Genomic DNA, 17,602 nt, shown 5'->3' with positions numbered 1-17,602 from the left:
TCTTAAGCTAAAATAGTAGCATGATCTCTAGCAAGTCCATGACCCGGGAATATATTTACCCAAATTATTATCAAAATATTGTGAATTTGGTGTAGGAATTTTGTATTGAATTATTGTTTAATTACTAAGTAAATTGTAAATTGGTTATTTAAAATATTTTGTAGTAATATAGCATAAATTGATAATTGTTTGAGTCTACATCAGTCGAGAAGTTGATCACAATTCCTCGTGGGAACGATACTCTACTCACTACTATATTACTTGTCGATCGCGTACACTTGCGTAAGTGTTTTGGTCGCAACAAGTTTTTGGCGCCGTTGCCGGGGAATTGAAATTAGCTACTTGACTGTTTTAAGATTTTATTAGCTGTTAATAAAAACCTAAATTTCCATCTACTTTGTTTGTGTTGCGCAGGCACTTCTCTTGAATGCAGAGGAGTAGAAGCACAAACAACCTCTTCCCTTTTGATCCTGAAATTGAACGAACAATTCATAGAACAAGGAAGGAGTGAGAAGCTAGAAAGAAAACCGAAAGAGAGTTGGACATTCAAGTTCAACCACGGCCAACAATGGTGGCAGGTAATCAAGAACGTGCAGTAATAGAAGCAGCAAGGCCAAACCTTGCTAATATGACTCAGGCCATTGTGAAGCCTGAAATCACCGGTCACTTTGAGCTTAAACAGTACATGGTGCAGCTGATACAGTCCACTGGGCAATATGTTGGTCTATCTCATGAAGACCCACAAAGGCACATTCAAATTTTTTTGGAAATAACGGATACTTACAATTATCCAAATGTTTCCAAGGATTATGTCAGGCTGACCTTATTTCCCTTTTCATTATTGGGGGATGCTAGAGAATGGTTGCAAAAAGAGCTAGCTAATTCAATCCACAATTGGGATGATTTAGCAAAGAAATTCCTAATCAAGTTTTTTCCCACCAAAAAGACAAAGTTTTTGCGGAGTCAGATTCTTGGGTTTCAACAACGGGATGGTGAAACTCTTCGCCAAGATTGGGAAATATACAAGAAACTACTTCAGGATTGTCCTCATCATTGTCAAACTGATGAAGTATTGGGCCATAATTTTGTTGATGGATTAGACGAAACTTCCAAAATGAATCTTGATTCAGCTTGTGGAGGTAGTTGCATGGCAAAATCATACAGTGAAATACAACTTCTGCTGAATAACTTTACTACTAATGATCATAATTGGCAAGGTGAAGGAGAACCAAGAAGAGCAATGAAACAGAAAGCAGGGTTACTTGAACTGGATGACATTTCCGCCATGAGAGCCGATTTAGCAAAGTTGGCAAATCAAATGACCAGAATGACAATGGGACCATCACAACCAATGCAGCAGGTTCAACAAATGTCAGTTTGTTGTGAAATGTGTGGCGATAATCACACAAGTGACATGTGCCCGTGAATCCTGAATCTATTTACTATGTTGGGCAACAAAGCAGAGGGCCGATGAACCAACAGGCACAATATGGGAACACTTACAATGCAAATTGGAGGAATCATCCTAATTTCTCTTGGGGCGGAAATCAATCAAATCAGAATCAATATGGACCCCAAGGAAATTTTAATCAACCATAAAGGCCACCCCAGCAGGCAGAAGAAAGTACAAATGATTTGTTGAAAAAATTGTTGCAAGACAATCAGCAACTCAGAATGGACTTCAGAAATCTTGAAAGGCAAATGGGACAAATGGCTGCAAATCAAAATACTAGACCTGTAGGGGCTCTTCCAGGTGATACAGAAAAAAATCCTCAAGTGAGTGCAATTACACTAAGAACGAGAAGGGAATTAGAAGAAGTTCCAAAGAAGAGAAAAGACAAGCTTGTACCTGAGGGTGAATTGATTCCCAAAGCAACACAAGAGGAAAAGAAAGATGATACAATTCCAGCACCTGTAAACATTCCAAGACCACCACCACCATTTCCACAAAGGCTGCAGAAGAAGAATGATGATCACATGTTCAACAAATTTCTCTCTATGTTGAGTCAGATTCAATTGAATATTCCGTTGGTAGATGCGATTCGTGATATTCCAAAATATGCCAAATACATAAAAGATATTGTGGCTAACAAGAGAAGACTGACTGAATTTGAAACAGTTGCACTTACTGAAGAGTGCACTTCAAGGGTCCAAAATAAGCTTCCTCAAAAGCTTAAGGACCCTGACAGCTTTACTATCCCTGTGAGAATAGGCAATGTTGATGTAGGCCATGCACTTTGTGATTTGAGAGCAAGCATAAATTTGATGCCATTGTCTTTGTACAAACAATTAGGTTTGGGAGCCCCAAAACCCACCACAGTGATGTTGCAACTAGCAGACAGGTCCATAGCTTATCCGGAAGGGGTGATAGAAGATGTGCTACTGAAAATTGGGAAATTTATTTTCCCGGCTGATTTCATTATCTTGGATTTTCAGGCCGATGAAAAGTTCCTATTATATTGGGAAGACCTCTCTTGGCTACATGTGATGCTATAATTAAAGTAAGAGAAGGAAAAATGATCATGAGAGTTGACAACGAGGAAGCTATTTTTAATGTATATAAAGCAATTCAACTTCCTCGGTAGTATGAAGAATTGTCTATGATATCTATCATGGAGATTGATAAACAACTTGTTAACTCAAGTGTATATTTGCAGGATTCTTTAGAAAAAGCAATTTTGTTGATTGAAAGTTTGGAGATTAATGATGAGGTTGAGGAGATGAAACATACTTTGAATGCAACATGTGAATATATAAAAGGTTTTAATCCCTTTGAACCTTTGAACAGGCCAGATGGTCCTCCTCTGAAGCCCTCAGTTGAAGAAGCTCCCAAATTGGAATTAAAGCCTTTGCCTTCTCATCTTCATTATGCTTATTTGGGTAGTTCTGAAACGTTACCTGTTATTATTTCTGCTGACTTATCTAAATTGTAGGAGGAGAAATTGTTAAGAGTATTACGTGAGCATAAAAGAGCAATTGGGTGGACAATGTCCGATATAAGAGGTATTAGTCCAGCTTTTTGCATGCATAAAATTCTCATGGAGGAAGGGCACAAGCCAAGCATAGAACAACAACGCCGCCTAAATCCGAACATGAAAGAGGTGGTAAGAAAAGAAGTGATTAAATGGCTTGATGCAGGTATTGTATTTCTAATATCTGATAGCAAATGGGTAAGTCCAGTCCAATGTGCTCCAAAGAAAGGAGGAATGACTGTAGTGACGAATGAAAATAATGATATGATTCCCATTAGAACTGTTACTTGGTGGAGGATTTGTATAGATTATAGAAAATTGAATAATGCCACCCGAAAAGACCATTTCCCCCTTCCCTTTATTGACCAGATTCTTGATAGGTTAGCCGGGCAGGAATACTACTATTTTTTGGATGGCTACTCGGGATATAACCAAATTTTTATAGCCCAGAAGACCAAGAAAAGACCACATTTACATGTCCCTATGGGACATATGCATTTAAAAGAATGCCATTTGGTCTTTGCAATGCACCTGCGACTTTTCAAAGGTGTATGATGGCTATTTTCACTGATATGGTTGAAAGATTTGTGGAAGTATTTATGGATGATTTTTCTGTATTTGGATGTTCTTTTGATGAATGTTTAATGAATCTTGATAAGGTCCTTGCTAGGTGTGAAGAAACAAATTTGGTACTAAATTGGGAAAAATGCCATTTCATGGTACGTGAAGGCATAGTCTTAGGGCATAAAGTGTCCAAGAATGGATTGCAGGTGGATAAAGCAAAGGTGGAAGCAATTGAAAAATTACCTCCACCAACATTAGTTAGAGGCATTCGTAGTTTCTTAGGCCATGCGGGCTTTTACCGTCGTTTCATCAAGGATTTTTCAAAAATCTCATCTCCTTTGTGCAGGCTTCTTGAGAAAGATACATCTTTCAAGTTTGATGATGCTTGTCTGAAAGCATTTGATGAGCTGAAACGAAGATTAGTTACTGCACCGATTATCATTTCTCCAGATTGGAAACTTCCATTTGAATTGATGTGTGATGCAAGTGATATAGCCCTTGGAGCTGTTCTGGGGCAGCAGAAAGAGAAAATATTTTGTTCCATTCACTATGCGAGTAGAACTCTTAATCCATCTCAAATGAATTACACTGTTACAGAAAAAGAGTTGCTCGCAGTAGTATGGGCATTTGATAAGTTTAGATCCTATCTAGTGGGGACAAAAGTCACAGTTTACACAGATCACTCCGCTATAAGGTATTTATTTGCAAAGAAAGATGTCAAGCCAAGGTTAATATGATGGGTTCTTCTTTTGCAGGAATTTGATTTGGAGATTCGAGATTGAAAGGGAACAGAGAATCAGGTTGCAGATCATTTATCCAGGCTGGAAAATAAAGGGCATGTCACTGAAGGAGAATCAATCAAAGAAACATTCCCTGACAAACATTTGCTAGCCATCACTTCGGATGAAACCCCGTGGTATGCTGATTATGTGAATTTCATTGCAAGTGGGGTGACTCCACCAGAATTCACAGCTGACCATAGAAGAAGATTCTTACAGGATGTGAGATTCTACATGTGGGACGAGCCTTTTCTATATAAGCAATGCGCAGATCAATTGGTAAGAAGGTGTGTCCCTGAGGAGGAGATGAATGCAATATTGCATGACTGTCATTCTTCTCTTTATGGAGGGCATCATGGTGGAGACAGAACTGCACAAAAGGTTCTGCAATCAGGTTTTTACTGGCCAAAATTATTTAAAGATGCACATGCTTTTGTTAAAAATTGTGACAGGTGCCAAAGAACCGGAACGATCATGAAGAAGCATGAGATGCCTTTACAAAATATTTTGGCAGTAGAGCTCTTTGATATCTGGGGAATAGATTTCATGGGACCATTTCCATATTCTAATGGGCACAGATATATTTTGGTTGCAGTGGACTATGTGTCTAAGTGGGTTGAGGCCATTGCTCTTCCTACTAATGATGCAAAGGTAGTGGTGAGTTCTGTGAAGAAGCACATTTTCACACGCTTTGGAATTCCAAGGGTGTTGATAAGTGATGGAGGAACACACTTTTGCAATAAATTATTGAAAAATATTCTAGCAAAATATAGTGTAAGACACAAGGTTGCTACTGCATATCACCCTCAAACGAGTGGTCAAGTTGAAGTGTCAAACATGGAGGTGAAACAGATTTTGGAGAAAACTGTGAGCGCAAATAGGAAAGATTGGTCCGGTAAGTTAGAAGATGCATTGTGGGCTTACAGAACTGCATACAAAACTCCAATAGGTACTTCTCCATACAGGTTGGTTTATGGAAAATCATGTCATTTGCCTGTTGAGATAGAACATAAAGCTTATTGGGCAATCAAAAAGCTAAATATGAATATGGACTTAGCTGGAGAAAAAAGACTGCTACAACTCAATGAACTTGATGAGTTTCGGTTGCATGCTTATGAAAATGCCAAGTTATATAAAGAAAAGACCAAGAAGTGGCACGACAAACACATCCAACATCGTGAGTTTGAGCCGGGTCAAGAAGTTCTCTTGTTCAACTCAAGGCTAAAGCTTTTTTCCTGGAAAGCTTAAGTCTCGTTGGGCAGGCCCTTTTGTTGTAGTAAGTGTAACTCCTCATGGAACAGTTGAATTACGAAATATTAATTCAACTGGCATGTTCTTGGTAAATGGTCAACAAATTAAACACTATTGGGGCGGTGACATTCAACGTCACAAAACCTCAGTAGATTTAACTGATGTATAATGCAATATGGCGTCATGCCGCGACGTAAAACAGGGCGCTGGTTGGGAGGCAATCCAATGATTGTGGTATTTGTGAATATATAATTTTTTTATGTACTAATAAATGCAGGTGAACAAGGGCAGATGCTATGGGGTATTTGAAAAAAAAAAACTTTCTTCGCGAACTATCGCGCGAACTATATAGTTCGTGCGCAAGTTCGCGCAACTTTCTGCCGGGTGTAACTGAAAAGCGCGAAGTATCGCACGAACTATATAGTTCGCGCGATACTTCGCGCACCATTCTGCCTGAGAGAACTAAACGCGCGAAGTATCGCGCAAACTATATAGTTCGCGCGATAGTTCGCGCGATAGTTCGCGCGCCTGGACGATCCTATAAGCCTGGAACTTTTCAGGCGTTTTATTTTCTATTTTGTGTTTGTTTTATTTTGTTGTTTCTTTTATTTTAGTAAGATAAATAGTTAATACCCCTTCCCCTTCCATTAAAACCAAACCCAATACCCCCAAAACACAGTCATCTCTTCCAAACCAACAAAAAAACCCTAACTTTCATAACTTCAAGCACTCATCTCATATCTCAAAATACTTAGGGTTTCTTCCCTAAAATCATTAGCAGCTTCACCCCACCTCACGAATTCTAACAAGGTATGAACACTAGTTTTAGTTTTCTTTAGTTTTATGATTTTCTCTTGCTATTTTCAGATTTTAAGTTTCTTATTGAATCTTAAGCTATTAATATAGTTGTATCTTGTTATTTGGGTTTCAAACTTGGAAAAATATATTGTGGGGTTAGTTTGTTGTAAGTGTGGGGTGTGTAGTACTTGAAATGGGTTATGAATGAACTTTTGTGGGAAGCCATTGTTGCAAGACCATTAGAAAAAAGCTGTGAGAGCCTACTTCCCACAAGGTGTTTGTGGAAATGCCTCAATGAGCATGATTATGTATTTATGACCAATTTTGCATGTGAAGTCTGAGTAACCGCAGCAAGTCATAATAGTTTTGTTGGGCTGAGTTAATATGTCCACGTTTTGCAGGTATTATGGCACCAATGAAAAAGCGTCAAGCCACAGGTCCATCATCAAGCCGCCAAAGGGCAGATCCAGCGCGCTCTTATGACAGCACCAAATTTGTCTCCCTTGAGGCTCATAACCATTTTATAGCAAAGGCGGTTAAGAAGGCAATTGCGGAAAGGGGCATCAACATCAACAAGGTCAAGGAACGATGCCCCCACATGTTCAATAAATTGATGGAGCGGGGGTTGCAAGCTTTCATTGACGAGCCAAGGGAGGCTAATGAAATGGTGGTACGAGAATTCTATGCCAATCTACCCGAGCATGTCCACCAGGTGGTCACCGTGCGCCAGAAGGAGGTAGATGCCTCCATTGAGGCGATACGCGCAGCTTATCAACTATCCGGCCCTCTGCCTGAGAACTCACACTTATATGAATATGAGCGCCATCCAACTGATGCCAAGTGGGAGCACTTCTTTGATGAAATTTGTGAACCAGGGAAAATGGTAGAATGGCTAGAATTTGGAGAGAAGTTCCATTCAGCCGTCTTAACTCAATAGGCGAAGTGCTGGCTGTACGTGATCAACAGTCGTCTTATTCCCTCCACAAATACTACAGAGGTGAATGGACCCCAGGCTGCGTTGATTTGGTGTTTCATCAAGGGCCTTCCCTTTGACATGGCCAAAGTGATACATGACGAGATGTTCATCAGATGTCCCCAACGCCAGTATGGTTTCTTTTTCCCTTCTTTGGTGACTAGACTTTGCAGGAATGTGCAGGTGCCTGAAAACATTCGTGTGGATGGGCTGGTAAGAAAAAGCCACAAGATCCGACCTGGCCCGAACACCATGGAGGCAGCCCCAACAGTAGAGATAGGTAGAGAGAATGAAAGTGGTTCGAACGCTTCGGAGGAGGAAGAGCATATGGATGTGGAGGGAGAAGCACTGGCTCAAACACCCAGAAGATCACCTGCAGCACTATCACGCGCAACATCCTCTTCAAGAAGTGCCAGAGTATCCCGGTCCACCACATTGGAACAAGAGGTGGCTGATATACGCACTTCCATGTATGATTTGAACACTTGTGTGGACGCAATAGCTGACCGACAAGTCAAGTCCGAAAAGAAGTTCATGGGTTGGCTGCGAGCTTTGGGGCGTGCGTGTAACGTAAACCCCGAAACTGTGTCCGATCAAGAGTGAAGCTCCAGGGAAGTACTTCTGCTTCATCTCTTGTTTATAATGAAAGACATGAGGACATGTCTCGCTTTAAGTGTGGGGTGGAGGATGGTAGTAATTATTATCGATTTTTAGGTTGTTTCAATTGTTTTGGATTGTTGGAATGTTTTGGTGGTGTGGTACAATATATAATGTTTTGGGTGATTTAGTATTGTGGGAGTAATTGTTGTCTGTTAACAAATTTTTTTTAGGGGAGTAGTTATATTGGCGCGGCCCGATGACAGATTCTTTTAGATAGGAGTTCTTGAGGGACTGAGCTTATTGAAAACAACAAAAAGATTTTTGTTTTTATTTTTTTTATTATTTTTAGGTAGTATAACAAATCCCCCTTGGTTGTTCTTTAAGCCACAGTTCTTTTCCAAGGGTTTATTTTGAACCGAGCATATGTAGTTTTTTATATTTTTTTAAGAGGAGTTTTTAGCTCCAAGTATGATTTTTTTTGTTTTTTATATATTAAATAAAAGGATGCAAGCTATAGAAGAGAACCCATAGCGTTGACACATATGAACACAATAGACCCTAGAGTGTAACGCTTAGTCCTAATTGTTGAATCTTACATAAAGTGCCTTAATTTGTATGTTTGTACTGAATTGAATGCTCATAATGGAGCGTCTTGATGAGCTGATCTGGAATGAGTCATAGGCCATGTGTGGTGAGTATTTGTGTAGTCCATGTATTGTACTTGTGTCTAGAACTTGCCCGGTATGTGAGTTGAAGCAAAATTTGAGGTGATGCTCGGTTTGAAAAATGATGTTAGGCTTTCTTTGACCTTTTTGAGCTTAATTGCTTATTAAAAAAATAAAATTTGTCCCTAGTTAACCCTTTTGAGCCTTCAGACTTTTAGTTTGGCACCCGCATTACAAGCATATACCATTTTGTTCTTAATTGACATTGTTTTGATCCTTTTACCTCTTAAAGCACTTTAATTGTGAGAAGAGTGCTGAAAGAAGTAAGAAGGAAATAAGTGTGGGGTGACTTTTGAGTGGAACCAATAAAAGGATGAAAGGTGCACTTATGTTGTAAACAAATACACCACTAGTAAAAATTGAGTGAAAAATTTGGAGCTAAGAATTTTGGTCTAGCTAGTGGAATAAATTAATAGAGTGCTTAAAGAAAAAAGGTGTATATGTGGGATGACATTGTGTATAAATGAGAAGTGGGTTGAAGAATTTATGCTGAAAGTGTTCGTGTGATGTGTTAAAGTGCTTAGGGGTTGAGTCACTATTCCTAAATATATCCTACCCGTCCCTTAGCCCACATTACAACCATGAAAAAGTCCTAATTGATTTTGGATCGAGCTAGCCTACATTAGTAGAGATTTACATTAAGGGCAAGCTTATGGTACCAATTGCATGCATGTGACCTCTTTTGTGAGATTAAGTGATTTTCTTGATATATGTGGGCATATGAATTGAATGTGATGGATTGAACTCAGTTTTTGTTGATATAATTGTGAGGGCATATGATTCGTGACAGAAAAGCAAGTCTTGACTTCTATATAGAGTACTTTGAGGAAGTGTGAATATTGCATGGCACTTGAGAGTAGACTTTGAGGCTAGGATTGTTCACTGCTAAGCGTAATACATGTACATTGTTCTAGGTGTAAGGCGTTAAGGGAAAGAGTTGAGTAAAGAATTCTCTAGTTGATTGCTCGAGGACTAGCAATGAATTAAGTGTGTGGTATTGATAATAGGCAAAATCTAGGTGATTTAGCTATTGTTTATGCTTCTGCTTGATTATATTCCGATGTCATATTATGGATAATTGATGGAAAAATAGGCTCTACTCAAAATATGTATACCTTGCAGAATGAGAAGCCTAATGATACTTTCAAGAGGAGATTGGAATTATTTATGAGTAAGAACAACCCCTAGGAGTCGAGTGTGTGCAAGGACGAGATGGAAAAAATGGACAAAATCGAGCTACTGAAGCGCGCGAAGTTTGAAATTTCGCGCAATAGTTCGCGAATGTTTCTGTCTGGAAGCCAAGAGAAGCGCGCGAACTATCGCGCGAACTTTTAAACTTCGCGCGATAGTTCGCGCGGGTCCTATCCGGAGAAGACTTTATTTAGGGGTAAAATCGGAATTCCTTCTTAATCCCACTCAACTTACATAAAGAAAGAACTCCATTATGGACAAGATCAGATTTTGAGGGGGAGTAAGTGCAAAAATACTATTCATCCTTGAGAGAGAAAGTGAAGAAGGAGCTTCTTCTTGGAGCTAAGAAAGGAGAAGAAGAAAAACATCTTGGAGAAGGATTTAAAGAGTTCTTTAAAACTTTCTTCTTGTTGCTTGTTAATATTAAGTTTAAAACTTTTATTGTTGATTTTTGTATAATTATGAGTAGCTAAATACTCTAATATTCTTGGGTCATGGATGTTAGATGATCTTGTTGTTTGAAGCTTAGATTGAAGATCTTGAATCTATCGTTAAGGGTTGTTTATTTGATTCTGCTTCTAATTATTTTACTGCGTAGCTAACAGTGAAATATTATTTACGAATCTTGAATTAAACTTGAAAAAGGAAATTCTTGGTTGCATATAGAATCAAATAGAACAAGTTTTGAATCTCGGGCATCGGGTGAAGAATTCGCAATTAAGATAGACATATACTTAATTGCCTTGTTTGGTTGAAAAATAGAAGTTGTAAATGCATTCTTGCTAATATTAATACCATAGACATATAGGTATTAGTTTAACTTTAATAGATGCATAAGAACTCGAAAGATTCTTATGAATATTATTAACCCTATAATCAATAACCCAGATAATTCAATAAATCAATCTTAAGCTAAAATAGTAGCATGATCTCTAGCAAGTCCATGACCCGGGAATATATTTACCCAAATTGTTATCAAAATATTGTGAATTTGGTGTAGTAATTTTGTATTGAATTATTGTTTAATTACTAAGTAAATTGTAAATTAGTTATTTAAAATATTTTGTAGTAATATAGCATAAATTGATAATTGTTTGAGTCTACTTCAGTCGAGAAGTTGATCATAATTCCTCGTGGGAACGATACTCTACTCACTACTATATTACTTGTCGATCGCGTACACTTGCGTGAGTGTTTTGGTCGCAACATTTAGCAGTAGTCTTTGCAAATCATGTTAGATTTTTCATTCACCGGGAGCGCTATACCATTACCGGCATGGAAAAAAGTTAACTAGGTTATGTACCTAGCAGTAAGTATCATATACCCTACTTGCTAAGGTCGTCTCATCATTGTGCCGCACGAATCGACTCAGCCGTGCTAATAAAGTAGCACAATAGTACCTCCTAATAGGAAGTACTCTGTCGTAGTTCCCAACCATAAGGTGGGTTCTACGCCTACACCGACACGTGTAGTTTCATGATCTAATGAGGAAAAGTATCCAAGGTCAATCTCGGTGAACTTAAGTAACTCCTAAAACCTTTACATTTATCAATGACGATATTCATAGCCAAATCAACTATTTGAGAATAGTTAAATCCAAGATATTTTATAACTCATGTATTTTCGTTTAAAAAAAGTACTACAAGTACTATTCCTCATCTATTTAGTTTTAACATTGACTACATTTCAAGAAAATAATATTCATAACACTCAAATCTTTTATGACGAAAGAAATGGTACAATCCCAACTCTCTCGTCCTCACAAGCTAGGACTTATATTTGAAACTCAATTTAATCGTGTTTCGATATAAGTTTGGAGAAAAGCTCCGAAGATAATAAGTTTCAACGTACCTCAAATTGCTTTCAACCTTACCCCAAATGATCTAATAATGTCGATGAGTCACAATCTACATATACGAACTCACATAACTTATTAACGCACTACAACAATACCAACTAATCAGCTAAGTGTCTAACACTTTAAGTCCAATTTCATAAGTTTAACAAAAATCCCCATTTCATCATTTGAAGGTAAATCCTTGAATTTTAGCTCAAAATCCTTCATTAAACATATTATGGGATCTAGTCGTTCCACTAGAAGCTCAAAATAACATCGTTCAAATAAGACCCAACACTATTCATCATCCCTACCAACCAACGCTTCTAGGGTTTCATGAATAGATGTTTAAGTACAAATCTATCTTCATAAACATACTCTACTACGTCCATGGAGTATAATATATAAGTTTGGCGTGAAGAGATTACCTCTTTGTCAAACCCTAGAAAATACAAGATTTGAGTTCTTGAAGTGTTCTTGAGATTTTCTTCAAAGATCTATGAATTCCATGATGTTGAAGGGTTAAGAAATGAAATAAATGGACCAAATCTACCAAAGGAGGACATTTAATTCTTACCTTGAAGATGCATTAATGGTATGGAACTCCTTTCTCTCTCTAAGTCTCCCAAGACAATGTCTAAATTAAAATACCAATCTCCCCTCGTAATTACCTTTAAAAGGCCCCAGAACTCGGATGCCGCATGGGACGCGTCGCATGCTTCATAGCGTGCGTCCCAGTCCCTTCAGTTGTGCGGATGCCAAGGTTGGCGCTATGGCTGGAGTTCACTGCCAACATTGTGGCAGCAGAAAACTTTTGGACGCGATGCATCAAGGGTAGCGTCCATCACTGAAGCACCTCTTTGATCATAAACTTTGTTCATTCCATTTCCCAACTTATCATGTTTGCTTTTGCCTTTCCTAATTAATTCCATTGTTCCCTTGTTCCAATTTAGTTACTGCTAACTTTTGCCAAACTTCTCTTTCCATCTTATTCCAAATATAATTGCCCCATCTTTATTCTTGAAGATTAATATTTTCCAAGCACTTATCTATTATACAAAAATTTATATCCAAGTGTTAATGACAACGTCCTAAATTTTCCTTAGTCCAACATTAAACATTTGATAGAATAATTATCCCCAAGTGTTCCAACGACATATTCTATTCAAGAAATCTCAAACTCGGGTTGAACTGAATCGAATTCTTAAGCTCGAAATTAGTAGGAATTAATTAAAAAGAATTTACGGGGCTTTACAGTTATATAATGATTCTACCCCTACCCTACTTTTTCTTTGTAATATTATAAGCTTAATCTTCATGTTGTTGATGCGTGACATCATGAAACAACGGCAAATAATGCAATCTATTCAAACGTTATATTCATCAAACAATACAATAAAATACAATACAATACATTATAAAACGATATATAACAACCATCCAAACGAGTAGTTAAGAGGTGAATTTGTGAGATTATATTTTTGATATTTTTGTACTCTTGAGGCTCATCTGCACTCAAGAATGTCGTAGGGGTATCGGATCACTTCAATTGTTATATCTCCCGTGGCATATTTCTTTTAGTTTCTGATTTATCATCATTTTGTTAACTAAATCATGATTCTTGATTATTTCAATCATAAAAAGGATTAATTTATTTCTTGAAAGGAAGTGCAAGCATAATATCTAGCAATTTTAAATAAGTAGCTGCAGAATACCTCGCCCGCACAATTTGTTTCTGGTAATGAATGTGAACTAAATTATAAACGTATAAAATTGCTAACCAGTCAGGAGGTATTGTTATCGCACTTATTGCATCTGAGTATATATGAAACATCCAAAACATTTAGTTAGTTTTTAATTTACCCATTGATAATTACCCCAAATAGGTCACTTGAACAGTTCCAAATTTTGGAGAGTTAAATAGGAATATATATATATATTTGTGATTCATGCTTGCGAGTTAAAACCGCGTCCGAATATTTGAAAAAGGACTAACTAAAGTATAGTAGGACCCAATCAATATTATCTACAGCAGAAGAAAATTGACCAGATCTAATAGAAGAACAAAGAAAAGCTAAAGAGTTAAGGAATTGAATTTGAGCATTTGCACGTTTAATTAATTAAGTTATAGAATAAAATTCAACAAAATTTTACTCCCGTCACAACTTGACCATAATTTAGAATTTATTTAGAGAATGGTTAATTTTTTTTAAAATTTTAAAGTTTTAGAGATTCAATATTATAAAAACTATTTTTCTTTACATTGTATAGTATGGATACAACATAAAAGATATTTGACTTACTGTGTCGGTAACTGTATAAAAATATTAAAGTAATGGTTTTTAAAGTCAAATTGATAGAGAAAAAAATCACATTAATTTAGTTTATAATTTCAAATGTGACAAAGCAATTAGGGGTCTTTACCCCTAGAGTGTATAACATATATTCTTGGGCTCTTTGAGCTCCACAAGTAACAACAACAACAACAGAAAACAAAAATCAACCGTTGTAGGTAAAAAGAAAAAAATTAGATTCATCCGACTGAGATATCCTTTTTGAAGCTGACTCCTGTAGATGGGAGCCATTTGTCACCTTGAATGAATTTTTGAACAGAAAACTTGTTAGCTTCTTTACTAGTAATATTCAATTTCAATCCTTTCCAGTTGACTCTATTTTTAGTAACAGCCCCAGGTCCGAAGTTTCTATATTCAGCATAGAAAATAGTATCTGGTGCTGTAGTACCCACCCAAGGTAACCACCCTGTAGGATCAATAAAGCTGGCCATTGTTGTATACATAATAACGGTTGTTGAATAGTTTTTCCATGGCCTACCCAAGAAAGTACTAACTCCAGTGAGATTTGCTGAGGGCCAAATTGTGCAATTTTGAATAGAAATGCCAGTGTTTTGATTGGGGTCGATCTTGCCTTGAGCCGTGATGGTATTCTTTTGACCAGGCATTGGTTTCTTAGGAAGTATGTGGCAGTTTTGGAACACAACTGCTGAATTACCAAATATGAAGTCAACTGTGCCATAGATACTGCATTCTCTGTAGAATTGACGATTGGAGTGTGTGTATAACGTGTCTTGGTATGCATCGAATTTGCAGCGATAAAAGACAGAGAGATCAGCAGTTGACATTAGGGCAACTGCTTGATGCTTGGCTGCACCTGCTGTGTTGCGGAACCCCATGTCACGAGCTATGAATCCCTTGCCAAACACAGCTGCGTAGGAAGAAAAATGGAAAAACAATTAGAATTAAAAATAACAACTGCTGCTCAGTCCCAAATAAGTTAATCTTGTGTCTAACCAACCCAAAAGCTAGATTCGTAAATATGTTGGGGTCCACATGATAAATAAATGAATATTGAACCTCAACCTCAAAAGTTAGATTAATAGGATAGGACTATCGTCAAAGAACATATAAGGAGATCCCATTTATATTTTGCCCACCCAATGTGGGATTCACACCCCTTTACACGTCCAACCAAGACTAGACATCTAGAGTGTTAACAGATTGGGGGGTCATCATCGAGTAAATTAGGATGAACCTGTGCTATGATAGTATAATAAAGAAATAGGCCTTGAGCCTAACTTAACCAAAAAAAAACTAGCTCATGAGACAATCGAGGATTGTTCAAGGCTATATAAGGAAGCTCATTTACTTTAATTTATATTTTTCCACGTGACGTGGGGCTCAACATGCTATATGAATCCTCAGTTCTGCAATTTTTGCATCGAATACTTGTTCAACCTATATAGAACACAATTTGTATGTGCCCAAAAGGAAAACAAAGAAATGTTACGCACCTTTACAATAACGAGTGCTAGTTGTCTTCAACTCTGCCTATTTCTATAGTTAAATTTCCTTAAAAAATAATTATAGTCGGGGGTGGGGGAAACCAAACCACGAGCGACAACTCAGTAAAAGAAGCTAATTATAGCATTGCCATCTCCCCTATCTTCCGCCATCATATAAATCATGTCTGTGAGAGGTGCATAACACGAGAAATATAGACAAAGAGTTCTATTATATTGTTCTAATAACGATATAAAACCTTCGTGCATTCAGTTATTAACTTGCATGCATGTCGATCTAGGATTTAAGAAGTTGTATCAACCTTGCCATATATATGTTTCATGCAAAATTTGAACCAAGAAAACTTACCAAAAGTTGCAGTTTGAAAAGTGGGAGTGCCATCTATAAAGTTGAGAGAGCCAGAAACAATGGTAGCATCCATTCCATCACCAATCATCATAACATTCCATTTCTTCTTCTCAACCCTAACATTCTCAACATAAACACCCTTTTTCACATAAATCACAAACCTCTTGTTACTCTTCTCAGGCACAGCCTGAAGAGCCTTAGTAATAGTAATAAAATCCCCAGAGCCATCTTTAGCCACCACAACATCCACTTTGGTCGAATTTTTTCCTTTTGAAGATTGAAGCAATTTCCTATCATTCGAACCCATCCAGCTTGGAAAATCTCCATCAAAATTCATCAATCGACGTCTTCTCCCGATTCCACCCAAGGAATCCATTGAGTCAATAGAATTCTGAATTGATTGATCAATGTTATCAATAATAGCCAAACTGTTACTAGTATATTCGCCTGAGTTCTTAAAATTATGGGAAGCAATACTAGCAAAAGCATAAGTAACATTCCCAAAACCCTCAATGCATGTTTGTTGGTAAGTTCCAGCTGCGCTTAGCCTTGTTTTGAGATCAGAAAACGCCTCGGAAAATGACTTGTTTGGGATCGAAAGAGATTCATTCAGGCTATCTAGTGAAAGTGAAATAAGTTCATGACAACTTTCCAAGGCCTTGACAGCCATAGGATCAGATATATTCTTCAATTCTGGCATATTGAAGAAGTCATCTGAAGCTCTTGACAATTCGTCGGTAGCAACTTGGACGGATAATTTGTAAATATCTTGAGGTTTAAGGTTGTTTGATTTGGCTAGAGGACCAAGACTACTGTAACAAGATTGAGGATATAAGGTTATGTCACAAATAGCTTTGATAGCTGTGGAAAAAGACTTGGATTGGTTGCCTGAATTCCCATCATTTTTGCCAAGAGTTATTCCAACTACAGCAGCCACAATACAACCAACAAGAACTATGGAAGAAATGGCAATAATACTGATCCTCTTGATTGTTTTTTTGCGAGCAGCCACACTTTCTTGATCATTTTCATTAGGAAGGGCCATTTTTGCTAACTACTTTTTTTCCCCTCCCCTTCTCCTTTTTTTGTTTTCCCTTGATGAGAATTGGAAAGGCAAGTCTTTATATAGGATGGGTTTTATGTTATACGTGCAAGGCATAAATTTTATCTTAGGGAGTTAAGAGTTATGAAGAAGAGTCTATTGAAACGAATGTGCTAGTCATGTCTTCTTTTGTTATGGACCAGTTCAGCTCTAGGAATGTTATAAAGGGCGTGACATATTACATTGTTATAAAAAAATAAAAAAGTAAAAAAAGCGAGGAGACTATACACTGGGTGAGGTGGGATTCGGGGTGGTGTGGGAGAGGGTGTTTGACAAAAAGTCGTTTGTAACTTAACTTATTATAATATATTACTTACTATTTGTTGTAGATTATTAATTAATGCTAATTAAATAAATCAAAGTTAGTTGTAATATTATAAATAATTGTTACACGTCAATATATAGAACCTAAACCTATAGAACAATGTAAGAAAAGGACCAAGTATAAAAGTAGAATGTTATACTGTTAAACGAATAGGTAAGAAAAATTTAAGAAAAAACAGATGCATTTCCTATTGTATAAACAAAGTAGTAGCGGACATTGAGGTATAGCCGCGTTGCCGTGTTTGCGGTTTGCCATAATAGCAACAGATACTATTTCAACTTGTTCTTTTTTTCCTTTAGAATATGACCAAATCCAAGAA

At 37.3% G+C, this 17,602-nt stretch overlaps 1 protein-coding gene across 1 annotated transcript; it reads right to left on the bottom strand.

Annotated features, from left to right (window-relative positions):
• Positions 1-14,047: 14,047 nt before the first annotated feature.
• LOC104219703 (probable pectinesterase/pectinesterase inhibitor 46) lies at positions 14,048-16,969 on the bottom strand. The gene is made up of 2 exons (XM_009770420.2): positions 15,857-16,969; positions 14,048-14,912 (listed from the first exon to the last, which is right to left on the bottom strand). The coding sequence occupies exons 1-2, from the start codon at positions 16,899-16,901 to the stop codon at positions 14,224-14,226; spliced, it is 1,734 nt and encodes a 577-aa protein (XP_009768722.1). The 5' UTR covers positions 16,902-16,969; the 3' UTR covers positions 14,048-14,223.
• Positions 16,970-17,602: the final 633 nt, after the last annotated feature.

Source organism: Nicotiana sylvestris, chromosome 2, assembly GCF_000393655.2.
Source record: "Nicotiana sylvestris chromosome 2, ASM39365v2, whole genome shotgun sequence".
Classification (NCBI taxonomy): Eukaryota; Viridiplantae; Streptophyta; class Magnoliopsida; order Solanales; family Solanaceae; genus Nicotiana; species Nicotiana sylvestris.
This window is presented reverse-complemented; position numbering and strand designations above follow the sequence as displayed.

Excerpts from the sequence above, each read along its gene's own strand:
- LOC104219703 (XM_009770420.2), bottom strand. The coding sequence starts at position 16,901 with ATGGCCCTTCCTAATGAAAATGATCAAGAAAGTGTGGCTGCTCGCAAA. Across the intron at positions 14,913-15,856 it reads TTTTCAAACTGCAACTTTTG|CTGTGTTTGGCAAGGGATTC; the intron begins GTAAGTTTTCTT and ends CTTCCTACGCAG.